Genomic DNA, 15,875 nt, shown 5'->3' on the forward strand with positions numbered 1-15,875 from the left:
GTCATCCCTACTACCCTTCTTGAACAAGGGCACAACATTTGCAATCCTCCAGCCCTCTGGTACTAAACCTGTAGACAATGAGGACTCAAAGATCAAGGCCAAAGTCTCCGCCACCTCCTCCCTAGCTTCCCAGAGAATCCTCGGAAAAATCCCATCCAGCCCAGGGAATTTATCTACTTTCACACCTTCTAGAATTGATAACACCTCCTCCTTAATAACCTTAATCCTTTCAATTCTAGTAGCCCGTAACTCAGTCGTCTCCTCTACAATATTCTCCTGTTCCTCAGTGAAAACAGATGAGAAATAATCATTTAGCACCTCTCCGATCTCCACAGGGACACACACAACTTCCCACTTCTGTCTTTGACTGGCCCTATTCCTATCCTAGTCATCCTCTTATTCCTCACATTCCTATAGAAAGCTTTAGGGTTCTCCTTTATTCTACCTGCTAATGATTGCTCATGTCCCCTTCTTGGTCTTCTTAACTCTCTCTTTAAATCCTACCTTGCCAATCTGTAACTCTCCATCGCCTCATCTGAACCATGTCGTCTCATCGTCAAATAAGCCTCCGTCTTCCGCTTAACAAGAGATACAATTTCTTTAGTAAACCACGGTTCCCTTAACTTATCACTTCCTCCCTGCCTGACAGGGACATACCTATCAAGTACACGCAATATCTGTTCCTTCAACCAGTTCCACTGTTCGATTGCCCCCATCCCCTGCATTTTGCTACCCCATTCAATGCCTCCTAAGTCTTGCCTAATCGCATTATAATTGCCCTTCCCCCATCTATAACTCTTGCCCTGCGGCATGTTCCTATCCCTTTCCATCGCTAAAGTGAACACAACCAAATTAAGGTCACTCTCTCCAAAGTGCTCACCTACCACTAAATCAAACACCTGGCCTGGTTCATCACCAAGTACCAGATCCAGTGTGGCCTCCCCTCTTTTCGGCCCTTCAACATACTGTGTCAGGAAACCCTCCTGCACACATTGGACAAAAACTGATCCATCTGATGTACTAGAGTTAGAGCATTTCCAGTCAATCTTAGGGAAGTTAAAGTCTCCCATAATGACCACCCTGTTCCTTTCACTCCAGCCCAGAATAGTTTTGTCAATCCTCTCCTCCATATCCCTGGAGCTTTGCAGAGGCCTATAAATAAACTCCCAGCAGTGTGACCTCTCCTCTCCTGTTTCTGACCTCAGACCACACCATCTCAGTAGACGAGTCCTCATCAAAAATTCTTTCAGCCGCCGTTATACTGTCCTTGACTAACAAAGCCACACCTCCCCCTCTTTTACCACCTTGATCTTAATGAAAGACGTAAACCCTGGAACCCACAACATCCATTCCTGACCCTGCTGTATCCATGATAGGGTCTCAAACTCTTAAAATGTGGTTGACAGTCCATCACCATATTGTAAATTAAATTTGACTCTTTGGTCTGGGATTATAATACAGTCAATGGGTACAGAAATTCAATAAAATAAACTGTTTGCCTCAAAAGGTTTACTGCGGCAATGTCAAGGTGTACTAAGCTGTTAATAGTTGCATTTTAGGAACTTAAATTCCCTAAATGTCTACTCTCTGTTAAGCACTTTTGGTTACATCTGGCATGTAAATTCATGCATCCTGTGTTAAGAAAATTGTTTCTGCTTGTGTGATCATGTTCATATTAAATAAATGTATGATAGTGTACTAGGATTTTCTCAAAGTCTGGTAGAAACTACTGTAAATGTATCCTACTACCCATTGAAGTTCTTTATTAAATCATTTCTAATTGTTGTTACAGTGATTGGAGGTCCTGCAGAGGTATACATATATGGGATAATGGTTCTGCTGTACAACTTTGCTGCATTCCTTACAATTATACTCACTTGCCTGATCTACATTCCTCTTTTCTACAGATTAAACATAATTAGCACATATGAGGTAATTTATTTTTCAGTTCCTCTCATCCCATTTCCCTGTTGCCATTTACTTTATTTCATTCGCGATCATTTCTCATCTAACTTTTACAACAATGAAATTTGTACAGCTGTGTTGAACTACATTTGATTCGGTCAGTTTTTACAATCAGCATCATTTACACTGAGTAAAACTATTGATTTACTTGTCAACTGTAGAATGAATTTGATGAGAATAATAAACTAATGTAAAAAACACCTAATTATTTCTCTAGCGATGCATCTTTCTTTTCTGATTTAAGTTTGTTATCATCATTTAATCCTCCGATCCATTGACATAGTGGAATGGACAATAGAACGAGTGGACACAGTTTAAAACTAAGGGGTCTCCCATTTTAACAGGAATAGGTAGGAGTGATGATGGGAGGATTTTTTTTCCCTCAAGAATATCATGAGTCTTTGGAAATTACTGGCTCAGAGCACGGCAAAGGCAGGGTCATTGATTATTTTGAGACATACCCGATGGGGCAAAATTACACTTGCAGATATATTCTATTTTGTTCAAAAAGCACACCATTTATAGACAGTCAATGGGGTTTATGTAAATACCTACTTCAGAAATAAAACCAGTTTGACTCGAAACCAAAACACAAACAGATTCTAAACAAGGTGTCACATCTAATATGCATTGTCTGACCTAAAATGTCACCTCTTCTCTACATTGATAATTTCTCAGAACAGTAACTTGAAAGGAATTTGGGAATTTACATATTTATGGTAATCAACTAAAACCTTCTAACTGATTAAAGATTTAATAGCATCTTAGGTTTGTTTAATATATTCTCATCAATGGTGTGAACTTTTGATCTTTTATTTATAAATTCTGCAGCTGTTACTACCTCTGTCAGTAACACCTGAAGAAGGAGCAAGACTCCGTAAGCTTGTGTTTTCAAATAAACCTGTTGGACTATAACCTAGTGTCATGTCGTTTCTTGTCCGCTCCAGTCCAACACAGACACCTCCACATCATGTGTAACTAAAAGAAAGACTTGTTAGAAGCCAGACAAGACAATAAAGTCACTGTCAAGATGGAAACAGATAAAAGCCTGTCAGCTAACTTATGGAGCTGAAAATCTTGAAATCAAATGCTTCACTACTGATGTTGGTATTGCCAGTATCATCCAACTAAATAAGCGCAATATTCCAGCATCCACTCCTCACGGAACCCAGAGACTAATTTGTACATCTTTGTAACTGTTACCCTGCTACACGATTCATATTTTTAATGTGTGTAAATGTGAGTCACGTTTTTTCACTGTTTCTCACAATTAGTAGCTAATGAGCTCATCTTTTAACTTAAGAAAATCTGATTAATTTGGTTCCTTTTAAAATATGTAGATATTTTAATTGGGAAAGGATCCACAAGGGAAGTTTTTTTTTAAACTTTGCTGCAATCAAAGAAGAGACTTATGGAGTTAAGAAGGGTAGCTAGTTTATCGCAACTCGCCAGGAACATTTAGAGATATCACATCTGGAACCATAACAAATTTGAGATCCTCCTGCAGGGAGTGATTGTAACAGCAGGGGCCAAGTTTCTTTTGTGAACTTCCTTTTGGGTTGAACAATGTAACACAATGAATAACATTTAAAATGTTACAAATTTTTCATTTTGTTCCTGTAGTACATCAGCAGAAGATTTGGTTTAGCAGTGAAGTATCAAGTTGTTTCTTGCTTCTTGCTATACATGGTAAGTTCTGATTTTTTTTTAAATACCTATGCTACTGGCACAAAAAGGCATCATGTTTCTAACCTTAGGGTAGGTAATGGCCTAGAAGTATTACTGTTAGACTGTTAATCCTGAGACCCAGGTAACATTCTGGGGACCTGGTTCAAGTTACGCCACAGCAGATGTTGGCATTTGAATTCAATAACGATCTGGAAATAAGGGTCTAATGGCAATCACAAAACCATGTGAATTCTTGAAAACATCTGGTTCACTAATGTCCTTTAGGGAAGGAAATCTGCTATCCTTATCTGGCCTGGCCTACATGTGACTCCAGACTCTCAAAAGTGTGGTTGACTCTTCGCTGCCCTCCTGGCAAATTAGGGATGGGTAGTAAATGCCAGCCTGGTCAGTGATGCTCACATCCCCTGTATGAATATAAATAAAGTTGAATGTGCACATTCTGTGTGATTGTGTCAATAGGATTACTTTTGAGGGCTGTCAATGAAAAGGCAGTGTACCTTCCATCAAGATGTCTTATAGTTGGCTCAACCTCCCAGCTGCCCAACCAGTCACACAACTGACTGTCCAGAGCATCCAAGCCTAGCCAGCCCGACATTTCCAAATTTCATCTTCATCCCTCCACTCCTCTGTGCTGTCAGGCTGCTGACATCCTCATTTATTGCTATTCCATGTGTTCCTGGGTAAAATATCTGATACCATTGCAGAGATGCTATCATTAAGACATCATTGGTAAATTCAAAAATGAAGCTGACGACTCTAAAGCACATTGCAATGTTTTACTACATTAAAGATGCTATGTAAAATTGTTTCTGAGGATTGTGTGAACGTACAGACAAAAGGCAAGTGTATTTTATTTGTACAATAGATCTGGGTTTCTGTATTTGTTAGCAACAGAACATATTATACGATCTGATAAATTCTTTTTGGATGAAACTGTGATCTAAAATGACCTGACTGGTTTGTCCAATTGCAACAAATTCTAACAGGCACAACTAGTTTAATATTTTCAATACAAAGTAATGAATTTATGGTCTAACTTTGACTATAATGTTGACAGACAACCATTTGCATATGAGAATTTGGGATTAAAGATTTATTGTAAGTTTGTTTCAGTAATCTTTAATATTGTTGTATTTTTTTCAGTTCATTTATCTTGGCATTGCTACCTATACGCCTGCAATAGCACTCAGTGAAGGTGAGTTCAGTAATTTTTCATGAAGATTTCCACCAGCAGTGCAATATTACCAAAATGAGAATTAGACCTCATAGCATGCTTTACTACAATGTAAATAGTAATTGTAATTTCCGTAGAGCCAGGGTAACTTTCCTGGGACAATGCCTCAACAGCTTCTCGGGCTTTGCTGGAGAATTAAGTGCTGAAGTAATTTGATAACCCTTTTCGAGAAAGGTAATAAGAACTGCTGATGCTTGAGTGTCAGATAACACAGTGTGGAGCTGGAGGAACACAGCAGGCCAGGCAGCATCAGAGGAGGAGGAAAGCTGACGTTTCAAATCGGGACCCTCCTTCAGAAACTTTTTTTTCTGAAGAAGGGTCCAGACCCGAAACGTCAGCCTTCCTGCTCCTCTGATGCTGCCTGGCCTGCCGTGTTTCTCCAGCTCCACAATGTGTTATCCTCTCAAGAGACAAAGGGAAATGTGTCAGCGAGCCTTGTAAGATGTTTGTAGAACGTGCACGTCATGGTTGAATTGCCAGTGCGACGGCCATATGATATGTAAATTGTGAGTGAATGACATTTGTAAGAGTGCTAAATATGTAAGGCTGAAGATAAGAATGTTTGGTGAAATGTGGTGTAGTGAATGTAGCAAAGTACAGTGTGGTGACCTTGTGGCTGTGTTATAAGACTTTAGAATTAAATAAGGTGAGGCAGTGAATTGAGCAGTTGTGCTGAGACGGTTCAAGTTTTTTTTATCTCTCAAGTTTCTATCAAATCATTACAATTTGAATATGTATCCATTAGTGCTCTTAGAGTAAAGGATCAGACACTGAAGTCAGGAGCAATCCCATCTCACTCCCTCCTCATCAGATATTTGAAAGGCTTTGAGACGCTGTAGAGGAAAGGAAAATTCTCCAGCTGCCCATTGCCTCCACTAAGACCTCAAACAGACCATTGGAAAGTCTTGCTACCCACACCACACCTTCCATGACCATTTTCTTCAGAGGTACGTTCAGTGTAGGTTGGGCCTGACTTCATAAAATCTCCATAATCATTTTGTGTGAACTCCCTGTGTGAGCTCATTTATTGTGAATGATGATTGTATGATGTTCCTTGGGTAGCATGCACATATCTTTGTCTTCATCATTCCGGAATTTACCATAAATAAATTTTTACGTAAATTAATCTGCTATGTATAAATTTAACTTTTTACAATAATTGTCTGTTTCAGTTACTGGGATCAACTTGTGGATTTCCATCATCACCACGGGTTGTGTGTGCACATTATATACAACACTAGTAAGAATTCTCAATTTGACACTTAAATCGTTAATTAATAGTTAATTTATGATTTACAGTGAGTGGCATACATACATCATTACGTTTCATATTCAGTTATTTTAACAATTCAGAAATTAGTCTTTGCCTGATGCTTGTAATTTTAACCTTTTTCAATAATCGGCATCAATTTCCACTTTGAAAGCTATTTTCTTTGCTCAAATGTTTACTGAAGAAACTAAGACATATTTAATTATTACTTATAATTTTTATAGGGTGGTATTAAAGCTGTTGTCTGGACAGACGTGCTACAAATCTGCATAATGGTAGCTGGCCTCCTTGCTTTGCTGATTCAGGGATTAATTAAGGTTGGAGGGATTGGAAAGGTTTGGAGAACTGCAGAACGTGGTGGGCGCCTAAATTTTTTTGAGTGAGTAGGTTTGTAATGCTGTTCTTGCTTTACTTACAATGCTTTAATTTTATTTTGCTTTCTCTTGGGGATAGATTGCAACGCACGTAGCAATAAAGCATTTAGAGTATGATTGCAACAAAAACACTAGGTAAAATAAGTTACAATAATAGAAAATCAAAATGGGAATGATGTTGAAGAAGAAGGGCTTTCAGGGAATACTAAATAATTATTCACCAAGAAACATAAAGTTAATTATATATATCCAATACTAACATTTCCTAGATAACAAGGTGTAGAGCTGGATGAACACAGCAGGCCAAGCAGCATCAGAGGAGCAGGAAAGCTTATGTTTCGGGCCTAGACCCTTCTTCAGAAATGGGGATGGGGAGAGGTTTCTGAAATAAATAGGGAGGGGGGGAGGTGGATAGAAAATGGATAAAGGAGAAGATATATCCTTATCTATCTTCTGTCCGCCTCCTCCTCTCTCCCTATTTATTTCAGAAACCTCTTCCTTTCCCCCATTTCTGAAGAAGGGTCTAGGCCTGAAACATCGTCAGCTTTCCTGCTCCTAAGATGCTGCTTGGCCTGCTGTGTTCATCCAGCTCCACATCTTGTTATCTCAGATTCTCCAGCGTCTGAAGTTCCTACTATCACTAAAATTTCCTAGATATTCCTCAGATAAGTTCTAGTTTAATTATTGGACAGATCAATTGAACCAAATACATTCATGTGCAGCATAAGATTTAACTACACAGGTGGCACAAAAAACATGAGGCAGGGGTTATATATTCTACTGGCATAGGTCTTTACAATCCTTAAGAGAAATAAACCTCACATTGGGAAATCAATAATTACATCGGATAAGGACATCTTTTTGATGAATTCTTTCTCTCTTTCTCTGTCTCGCTCTCTCTCTTTCTCGGTCTCTCCCTTTCTCTGTCCATGAGTCCTCTGCCCGACAAAGCCATGCCTCCTGCCAGAAAGTGTCAACAAAATCTAGCTTCTTTCCTTGATGTCACCACTTACCATCACCATCTGCTAATGGAGGCCTTGTTGTAGGTTGAGTCTGATAACAGAGTTCCTGCAGTATCCTTCATAGGATCCTTGGAAGTCCAGAGATGGTATAAAAGGAACAAAATATTTTACACTCATTGTATAGATCTTGCCAATGACAAATAGATGTTTCCCAAGGTCAAATGTTTAGAGTATCAGCTCCAAAAAAAATTGTTGTGTTTGCCTGTGTGACTAGTCATACATTTCAAAATGTAATTCATCATATTTAGCTTTTTTTCAGTTATTTCTAAACAATTTCTTCGGTGTGCATCAGCATTTGGATCCTGACAGAGAATTATTCAAGCATATTTTGGAGATTTGTGCATCAATAGAAATGTAATTGCTGCATAAAAATATCTTACCTTTCAGCTTTGATCCTGATCCGAGGAAAAGACATACATTTTGGAGCACAGTACTAGGAGGCACATTTGTATGGGTTGCATTATACAGTTCCAACCAAGCTCAGGTACAAAGATACCTGGCCTGCAAGAGTGAGAAAGAGGCAAAAAAGTAAGTTAAACTCATGGTTAGAGGCTATGTTTGTGTTCAAAACCAGGAGACAGCACTTGACATTTTCTATGCGACCAGGCTGCATTTACAGGGTGGAAAGGCATTTTACAGAGTTAGACTGCATCCTTCACCTTCCCGCACACATGGAAAGCCAGCTAGAGGCTGACATACCATAAAGAAGCCCACCCTATAGTCAGGACACAGTGAAGGCAGGCCAACTGGGTTGAGGCTAGGACCTTCATCCTTCACTGAGAGGAAGTCCTGCCCCTGGTAACTGCCAGCTGACCCATTGGCACTGGTACTCAATAGTGGGCACTGTCAGACTGCAAGAAGGAGCAAGAGAAAGGAAGGTGGCTGTCCCAAAGAGTAAGTTCAGGGTCTTAGGGCAGGGAGACATTCTGAAAACTAGGGAGGTGACGTAGCAAGGGAATTGGGGGCAGGGTTCCTGAGAACGGGAGGCACATAAGGAAACACTGGGGGTATGGCACTGACATTTCTCACCTGAATGAGGTGCACTCCACCCATCTCTTTCCACTATCTTCCATCTAGGCCATGAAATTCCTGCTGACTGTTCCTATCTGAATGCTCAGTGCAGGCATGAAATGACATGGGCAGTGCATTATCCAGGTAACTGTGTTTGTTAACAAGCCTAATTGACCTGTAATTATTTATTTAAATGTGGCAAGAGGATTGGCCGGCACTGAAGAAACATGGTCCCTGTTTTGATCAGCCAATCTCAGCTACGTAAAGGTTACATACCTGGCTTTGCAACAATACTAAAAGCCATACATAAAGGTTACTCAGTTGTGTAGTGTACAGGATGTCTTGTTGGACTGACTGCAGCATCCTTTATGTGGAAAATGACACTCACATAGCTGCTGCATAGGAGCATGACATTTAGAAGTATGAAATTTCAATAGTTTCCTTAACCTGTTTTTCAAATTCTTGACATCCTTTGACTTTCTGGGACAATTGAAATACATCAGGCCTTTTTGGTCCTCAAGTGGAGGCCTTTTGTCCATCTCTTACTTTGAACATAGAACATAGAACATTACAGCACAGTACAGGCCCTTCAGCCCTCGATGTTGTGCCGACCTGTCATACCGATCTCAAGCCCATCTAACCTACACTATTCCATGTACGTCCATATGCTCGTCCAATGATGACTTAAATGTACCTAAAGTTGGCGAATCTACTACCGTTGCAGCAAAGCGTTCCATTCCCTTACTACTCTCTGAGTAAAGAAACTACCTCTGACATCTGTCCTATATCTTTCACCCCTCAATTTAAAGCTACGCCCCCTTGTGCTCGCCGTCACCATCCTAGGAAAAAGGCTCTCCCTATCCATGCTATCTAACCCTCTGATTATTTTATATATTTCAATTAAGTCACCTCTCAACCTTCTTCTCTCGAATGAAAACAGCCTCAAGTCCCTCAGCCTTTCCTCATAAGACCTTCCCTCCATACCAAGCAACCTCCTAGTAAATCTCCTCTGCACCCTTTCCAAAGCTTCCTCATCCTTCTTATAATGCGGTGACCAGAACTGTACACAATACTCCAAGTGCGGCTGCACCAGAGTTTTGTACAGCTTCACCATAACCTCTTGGTTCCGGAACTCGATGCCTCTATTAATAAAAGCTAAGACACTGAATGCCTTCTTAACAGCCTTGTCAACCTGGGTGGCAACTTTCAAGGATCTGTGTACATGGACACCGAGATCTCTCTGCTCATCTACACTGCTAAGAATCTTACCATTAGCCCTGTACTTTGCCTTTTGGTTACTCCTACCAAAGTGCATCGCGTCACACTTATCTGCATTAATCTCCATTTGCCACCTCTCAACCCAGCTCTGCAGCTTATCTATGTCTCTCTGCGACCTACAGCATCCTTCGTCACTATGATTCATACTGAACAATTATTTCACCAGGGTAGCCATTGTACCACAGGATAACTTTGATGCATTCTGCATGTCTTGCTTACTAGATGACCAGATGATTTACAAGGTTATTGATGGAGTACAACTTAAAGGATGCTGATGGGACCAATCTTATAGCACATAACACTTTAAGAATTCCAAAGTATATGTTGATCAATAAAGGTAGGCTTGCAAGTAGACAGTCGTAGATTTATCATCTAGGACGTCAAGAAATAGGATCATATGTTAAGTCTTGCACTTTCCCTAAATTACTTGGGAACTTGGGAGGTCTATAGTTCCTCTGTGACTTTCTCCTCAGGTGATCAGAGTGATCTTGGGCAATCAGTTGCCAGTCAATCAGAACATTTTCTACTGTAGTGTAAATTGTTGTGATCATTTGAAATTTGGTATTCTTGCATTTGACCTGTTGAGTGCAAGATGAAAAGCTTTGATGGCAATATTTTAACCCAGGGTAAAATTTGCACCGCTAACAGCGATATCAAAATTTTTGGATTGCCTCAAAATCCTAGCTGGTCTTTCAGTTTTGATCCAATTTCGAGCTGAGGTAGAGTTGGTGCCTGTCCCAAGTAAAGTCACAGCATAAGCTGTGGTTTTACAACTCTTGGATAAATAATCATACTACCGAGAAGAACAATGTGTAAAAAGCTCAAGAAACCCAAAATTGAAGACTTTAAAGAGAATACTTCATGCAAAGTATATTGTAAATTGATTATTGACAGATTTTTTTCAATTCTGTTTTTAAGATAATTCCCCATACTTAAGTCTTCAAACCACTCATTCACCCTGAGTGACTGCACCTCATTGTTGGAGTCCGGTCTTTTGTATTTGTAGTTAATTGGGCTACTGTTTAGCCCATTGGCACTGTACTTCCTAAGTAGAATAGATCAATTCGTAACCTGCTATGATAATTCGATTCTCACTTCTTATGTGGTAATTTAGTTTATAAATTAACAAATGCAAATGTTACAAAGTTTCATCCTCATTTGCACTTACAATTGACACTTTGTGACATTATACTCATGACCTGTAGCTTCACTTGAAGTACTACATGTTATGTTTGTGTACACTGAGCCCTGATTATATGAAATATAACCTTGTAAGACATCTCAGTCATATAATTATCAATTCAATGACCCATATTGACCAGAAGGAATTTTATTCATCATTTATTATGTGTTCACACTAGTAGAATACATGAAATGTTCGGTTGGACAACAGCAAGCTTTCAAAGTTCACTTATTTCATTCTTACTTTGCAATGTAGCTTCATGCATTGACCATCGATTCTTCATTATTTAACAGGGCAATATTGCTAAACTGGTTTGGTATGCTTGGAGTAACCATTACGGCTTGTATGTGCGGTTTAATCATGTATGCAGTTTACGAAACTTGTGATCCATTGAAGGCAAAAAGAGTCAGCAATAGTAACCAGGCAAGTAGCTGTATGGTTTTAGATCATAACCTTAAGGATCTAGATAGTATTGCAATGTGTCACACTGCCCTTTCATTCTAGCTTGTAGCTTTGAGACTGGTTCAATTCAACAGGACAGTCCTTTTCAAACAATTTTGGTTTGAAGATCTTTACAGCTGAGTTAGTAACCATGAATCCCTATTTAACTTATAATATATAATATTCTGCATGTAAAGAGTGTTTTGAAACCTGCTTTTTAAGAAATCTGATATTTCCTTATGGATGTCTGTTTCTCATTTCAATCTTCCGATATTTGATGAGATATTTTACAATGTCACTCAAAGATTATTCTGTATAAGAGTCAACAATCCTGATCCTTCAGGGAAATGGAATGAAATTGCAGAATGTGATTTCTCCATAACACTCGTAAAACCCGATGTAATTGAAAGCAGAATCAGTTTGATAAAGTAATAGCCTGATAGATTATTCAGAGACTGGCTGAAAGATGGTCTGAGATGAGTTAGTCAAAAGTCACATGACACCAGAATATGGTCGAACAGGTTTATTTGAAATCACAAGCTTCCGCTGTGCTGCCCCTTTGTCACTTCACCTGACGAAGAGGCAGTGCTCCAAACATTCATGATTTCAAATAAACCAGTTGAACTATAACCTGGTGTTGTGTGACTTCTGACCTTGTCCACTCCTGTCCAACACTGGCACTTCCACATCATGAGATGAGTTAGGCAGCTTTGTGCATCTCTCGTTGACTGACAGTGCACCAACACAAGAGGCTACTGACCTTGTTAATATTTACTATATCGTGCCATGTGAGGCTTTTAACAAATATTTCAGCGTCGTAAGCAATGGCAGGTGGATGCTGAACATCACAGAGGCATTGAACTTCCTAACCACAGTTCCTTCGAGACATCAGCTGGGATCATGCATAGTATCTCCAAGTCAACAGCCCACAAGTATATTTGTGAGCTTGCCAGTGCTCTTTACAGCGAAGGAATACCATGCGTCCAGTTCACCGTAGACCCAGAGAACCAAAGTGGTTAAGCCACTGAATTTGCAGATGCCACCAAATTCCGTCAGGTACATGGGGCCATCGACTGTGTACACATGGAGCTTGGAGGCCCTGGTATCATCCAGCCACATACTGAACAGGAAGGGATTTTGCTCCTTCAACGTCCAACTTTTTTGTGACCCACAACATAGCGCACTATTCTTTCATGTGTGTGCCATTATTCAGGGGGTTCTCACAATGTTTACGTTCTGAACAATTCCCACACTCTTTACAAGCTCCACGTGATGTACTTGTGAGTGAGTGTGGAGATCAGAACCCTTCAATGTAGACTACAAGGAAGAAGCAGAAACCCTAACAGATTCAGGAAGACCACAGGACTGTCACAGAAAGTGCAGTATTTGTGTTACACGTCATGTTGTCCAAATGTGTACACCTCCAGTGCCTCCAGTGTTGCTTTAATTTTCTTTCCTATCACTACATTTTGGTGACACCTTAGCAGCTGCATTGGAGTTTGTGGAAATCTGCGAACTGGTTTCACAGCTTTTTCCCAGCCAACATTGGTGAGCACATTATGGTGGTCTGAGGCTGAGAGGCCCCTAACCTGCTGGGCGTTTCCTGTGTGGGTGAAGGTACAGCCTTCGAGGAGGCATTTGGAAGCCTGCCAAAGGTGGGGTTGTGCAACAGGTACCTCTGGGGTGTCCTGAGATGATAATCCCGAGGTGCCTATCTGTCATTCCTCTTCCTTATTTGTGATCGGTGGCGCCTCCCTGACCCCTCAAGCAGATGGGGTCCCTGGAGAGAGGACAAGGTTTCTGCACCCCTTCCCCCACCTGGCCAATGAACAATTGCATGAGTGGCTTGAGTGATGGAGTGAAAGATGTTCTTCCCTCACCCTGTCACCTGTGAAGATCCAGAAGATACTGATTGTTCTGCTGGACCTGGCTTTAAAAGCATCTGCCGTTCAATCTATGGAAACCATCATGAGCTAACATACCATAACGTCAGACAGAACCCGATCAGTCCCTTTTGCCCTTTACATCAGTCTGCACATGATGTCTGGCAGCTCAGCAATATATTCATCTACTTACCTCTACAATTCCACCAGCTCACTGTTGGCTGAGTCTGGAGGCTTGGGGCGAGAGGGGTTCTGTTCTCCGCTAGTCCTCTCAGTGTCCTAGCCATTTCTTCCTGTTGTAGCTGCAGGCCTGTGTCAGTCATGTCTTCACCAGAACATGACTTCCAGCATACTCTAGATAGATTAGCCCCTGAGATGAATGTTTTTGTGCCATTACAGGTCAGTGAAGAGGTTGGTATGCCCTGAGGTTTGTTCCCCCTCGGAGATGTGGTTTAATGGATACATGGAGATGGGCCTAGCAGCTAGAGCCCTTCTGTTTTGTGTCCTCATTTGGAAATGTGATCTGGATGTTGTATAGAAAAACATGAAGGTTTATTAGTACCTCAGTTTTCTCACACCACTTAAGAAACATCTGGATTAGTACTTAAAATGACAGGGCATAGTAGACTATTGACCAAGTGCAGGGAAATGAGATTAGTGTAGTTTTGGTGTTAGTTGACATAGACATGGTTGGCTGAAGGTTTGTTTCTATGCTGTGTGACTTTACAAATCCTATGAATATGATCCTATAACATTGCTGCTTCATGAGCAGTTGGGAGCAGCAGATTGGAAGTTTTCTCACTAGAAGTCTGAAGTATCCCCTTCAGCACGGACCATGTCCCTGTCAGCTTGACAGTCTGTTCCTTGAAGGAGTTCAAGTGCCATTTATCAAGAACCACTCTCAAATTCCACACTGTCCCATCCTCAATCTAGACTCATTGGCATTTATTGTATGCATGCTTTTCCTGCAAATGTAGTGAAACATTACTCCACGTTTGCATAGTTACATGACTATTATGCCTGCAGATAGCAATGTCCATCCTCAAAACCAGAAATCACACGACACCAGGTGATATTCCAACACGCTTATTTGAAAATACAAGTTTTTGGAGCCTCACTCCTCCTTCAGGTGTTAGTGACAGAAATAGTATCAGAAGCAGAATTTATAAGTAAAGGAAGGAAGGGTCACACCACTGACGAGGACGTATCAAGCATAAGATGCTGTTAAATTTTTAATCACTCTCTCTCTTCCCCCACCCCGATCCACACATACACACACTCACTCTTGCTCTCCACACCTTCCCCCTCCCATCACATACACTCACTCTCACACACACACACTCACTCACTCTCTCTCCACACCTCTCTCATGCGCACGTGCACACACACGCATACACAGACACCGACACACACACACACACACACACACATACACATACACACTTTGATCAAAAAACACACAATTTATAGACAGTCAGTCAATATAGTATTTTATAAATTTCTACTTTAGAAATAAAGCCATTCTGACTCCAAACCAAAACACAAACAGATTCTTAACAAGGTCTCACATCTAACATGCATTGTCTGGCCTAAAATGTCACGTCTTCTCTACGTTGATAAAACCTTTAGTTCTCTCAGGGCAGAGACTTGTAATGAATTTGGGGATTTACATATTAATCAATTAAAACCTTCTAGCTGATTAAAGATTTAACAGCATCTTAGGCTTGTTTAGTACATTTTCATCAATAATGTGAACCTTTGATCTTCTACTTATAAATTCTGTCTGATACTCAGTAACACCTGAAGAAGGAGTGAGGCTCCAAAAGCTTGTGATTTCAAATAAACCTGTTGGACTATAACCTGGTGTCGAGTGATTTCTGACCATGTCCACCCTAGCCCAACACTGGCACCTCCACATCAATCCTCAGAGCTGTGATTATCCATGTGCACCATTGCAAAGACGTTTAAAATTAATATTGCTTGACGTATATATGTTTTGAAGGATTGTGGAAATTGGATTCCCTTCACATTTTTCAGAAATATCCAGAGAAGTTTCTTCAAGAGGTCATTGGAAGTTCACTGTGACATTGTTTTCTTTCAAACAAGGCTTTCTGTAAAACACATGACTGCTAATAACTGCTTGCTTTCCTGTAAACCCTTGCTGTTTTGGACTGTGACTGGCTTGGAAGCTGACTTAGTTTTTATCTTGTTCAGATGGAGGAAAGCCAGCTAAGAACAAGCTGCCCAGCTATCCCTCACACTTCTGTTGATTTCTTTTGGGTTCAGGATGAAATCTATCAGTCCTTTTGAAATTGTGATTGAAGGAGGTGTCAAGATTATGTTTCCTGAACAACCTGTGATTGCAAGACTTACGAGAAATCCTTGTACAATTAATTATTTGTCCACATGCAAGCGGCATTGTTTGTCTATCTGTGCAGCGCATAGACTGCATTGATTCAAGAAGGCAGCTTATCACCACCATCTAAAGGGCAACTATGGATAGGCAATAAATACTGGCCCAGCCA

At 40.4% G+C, this 15,875-nt stretch overlaps 1 protein-coding gene across 1 annotated transcript in view; it reads left to right on the forward strand.

Moving 5' to 3' along the window:
• The window catches only part of LOC125463862 (sodium-coupled monocarboxylate transporter 1-like), a 70,954-nt gene that overhangs the window by 15,421 nt on the left and 39,658 nt on the right, over positions 1-15,875 (forward strand). Inside the window, exons 3-9 of the mRNA XM_059653613.1 lie at positions 1,793-1,932; positions 3,589-3,654; positions 4,798-4,849; positions 6,061-6,128; positions 6,383-6,537; positions 7,942-8,082; positions 11,320-11,449. Coding sequence (XP_059509596.1) covers positions 1,793-1,932; positions 3,589-3,654; positions 4,798-4,849; positions 6,061-6,128; positions 6,383-6,537; positions 7,942-8,082; positions 11,320-11,449 — 752 coding nt within the window. The remainder of the gene's footprint in view (positions 1-1,792; positions 1,933-3,588; positions 3,655-4,797; positions 4,850-6,060; positions 6,129-6,382; positions 6,538-7,941; positions 8,083-11,319; positions 11,450-15,875) is intronic.

Source organism: Stegostoma tigrinum, chromosome 22 (assembly GCF_030684315.1).
Source record: "Stegostoma tigrinum isolate sSteTig4 chromosome 22, sSteTig4.hap1, whole genome shotgun sequence".
Taxonomy (NCBI): Eukaryota; Metazoa; Chordata; class Chondrichthyes; order Orectolobiformes; family Stegostomatidae; genus Stegostoma; species Stegostoma tigrinum.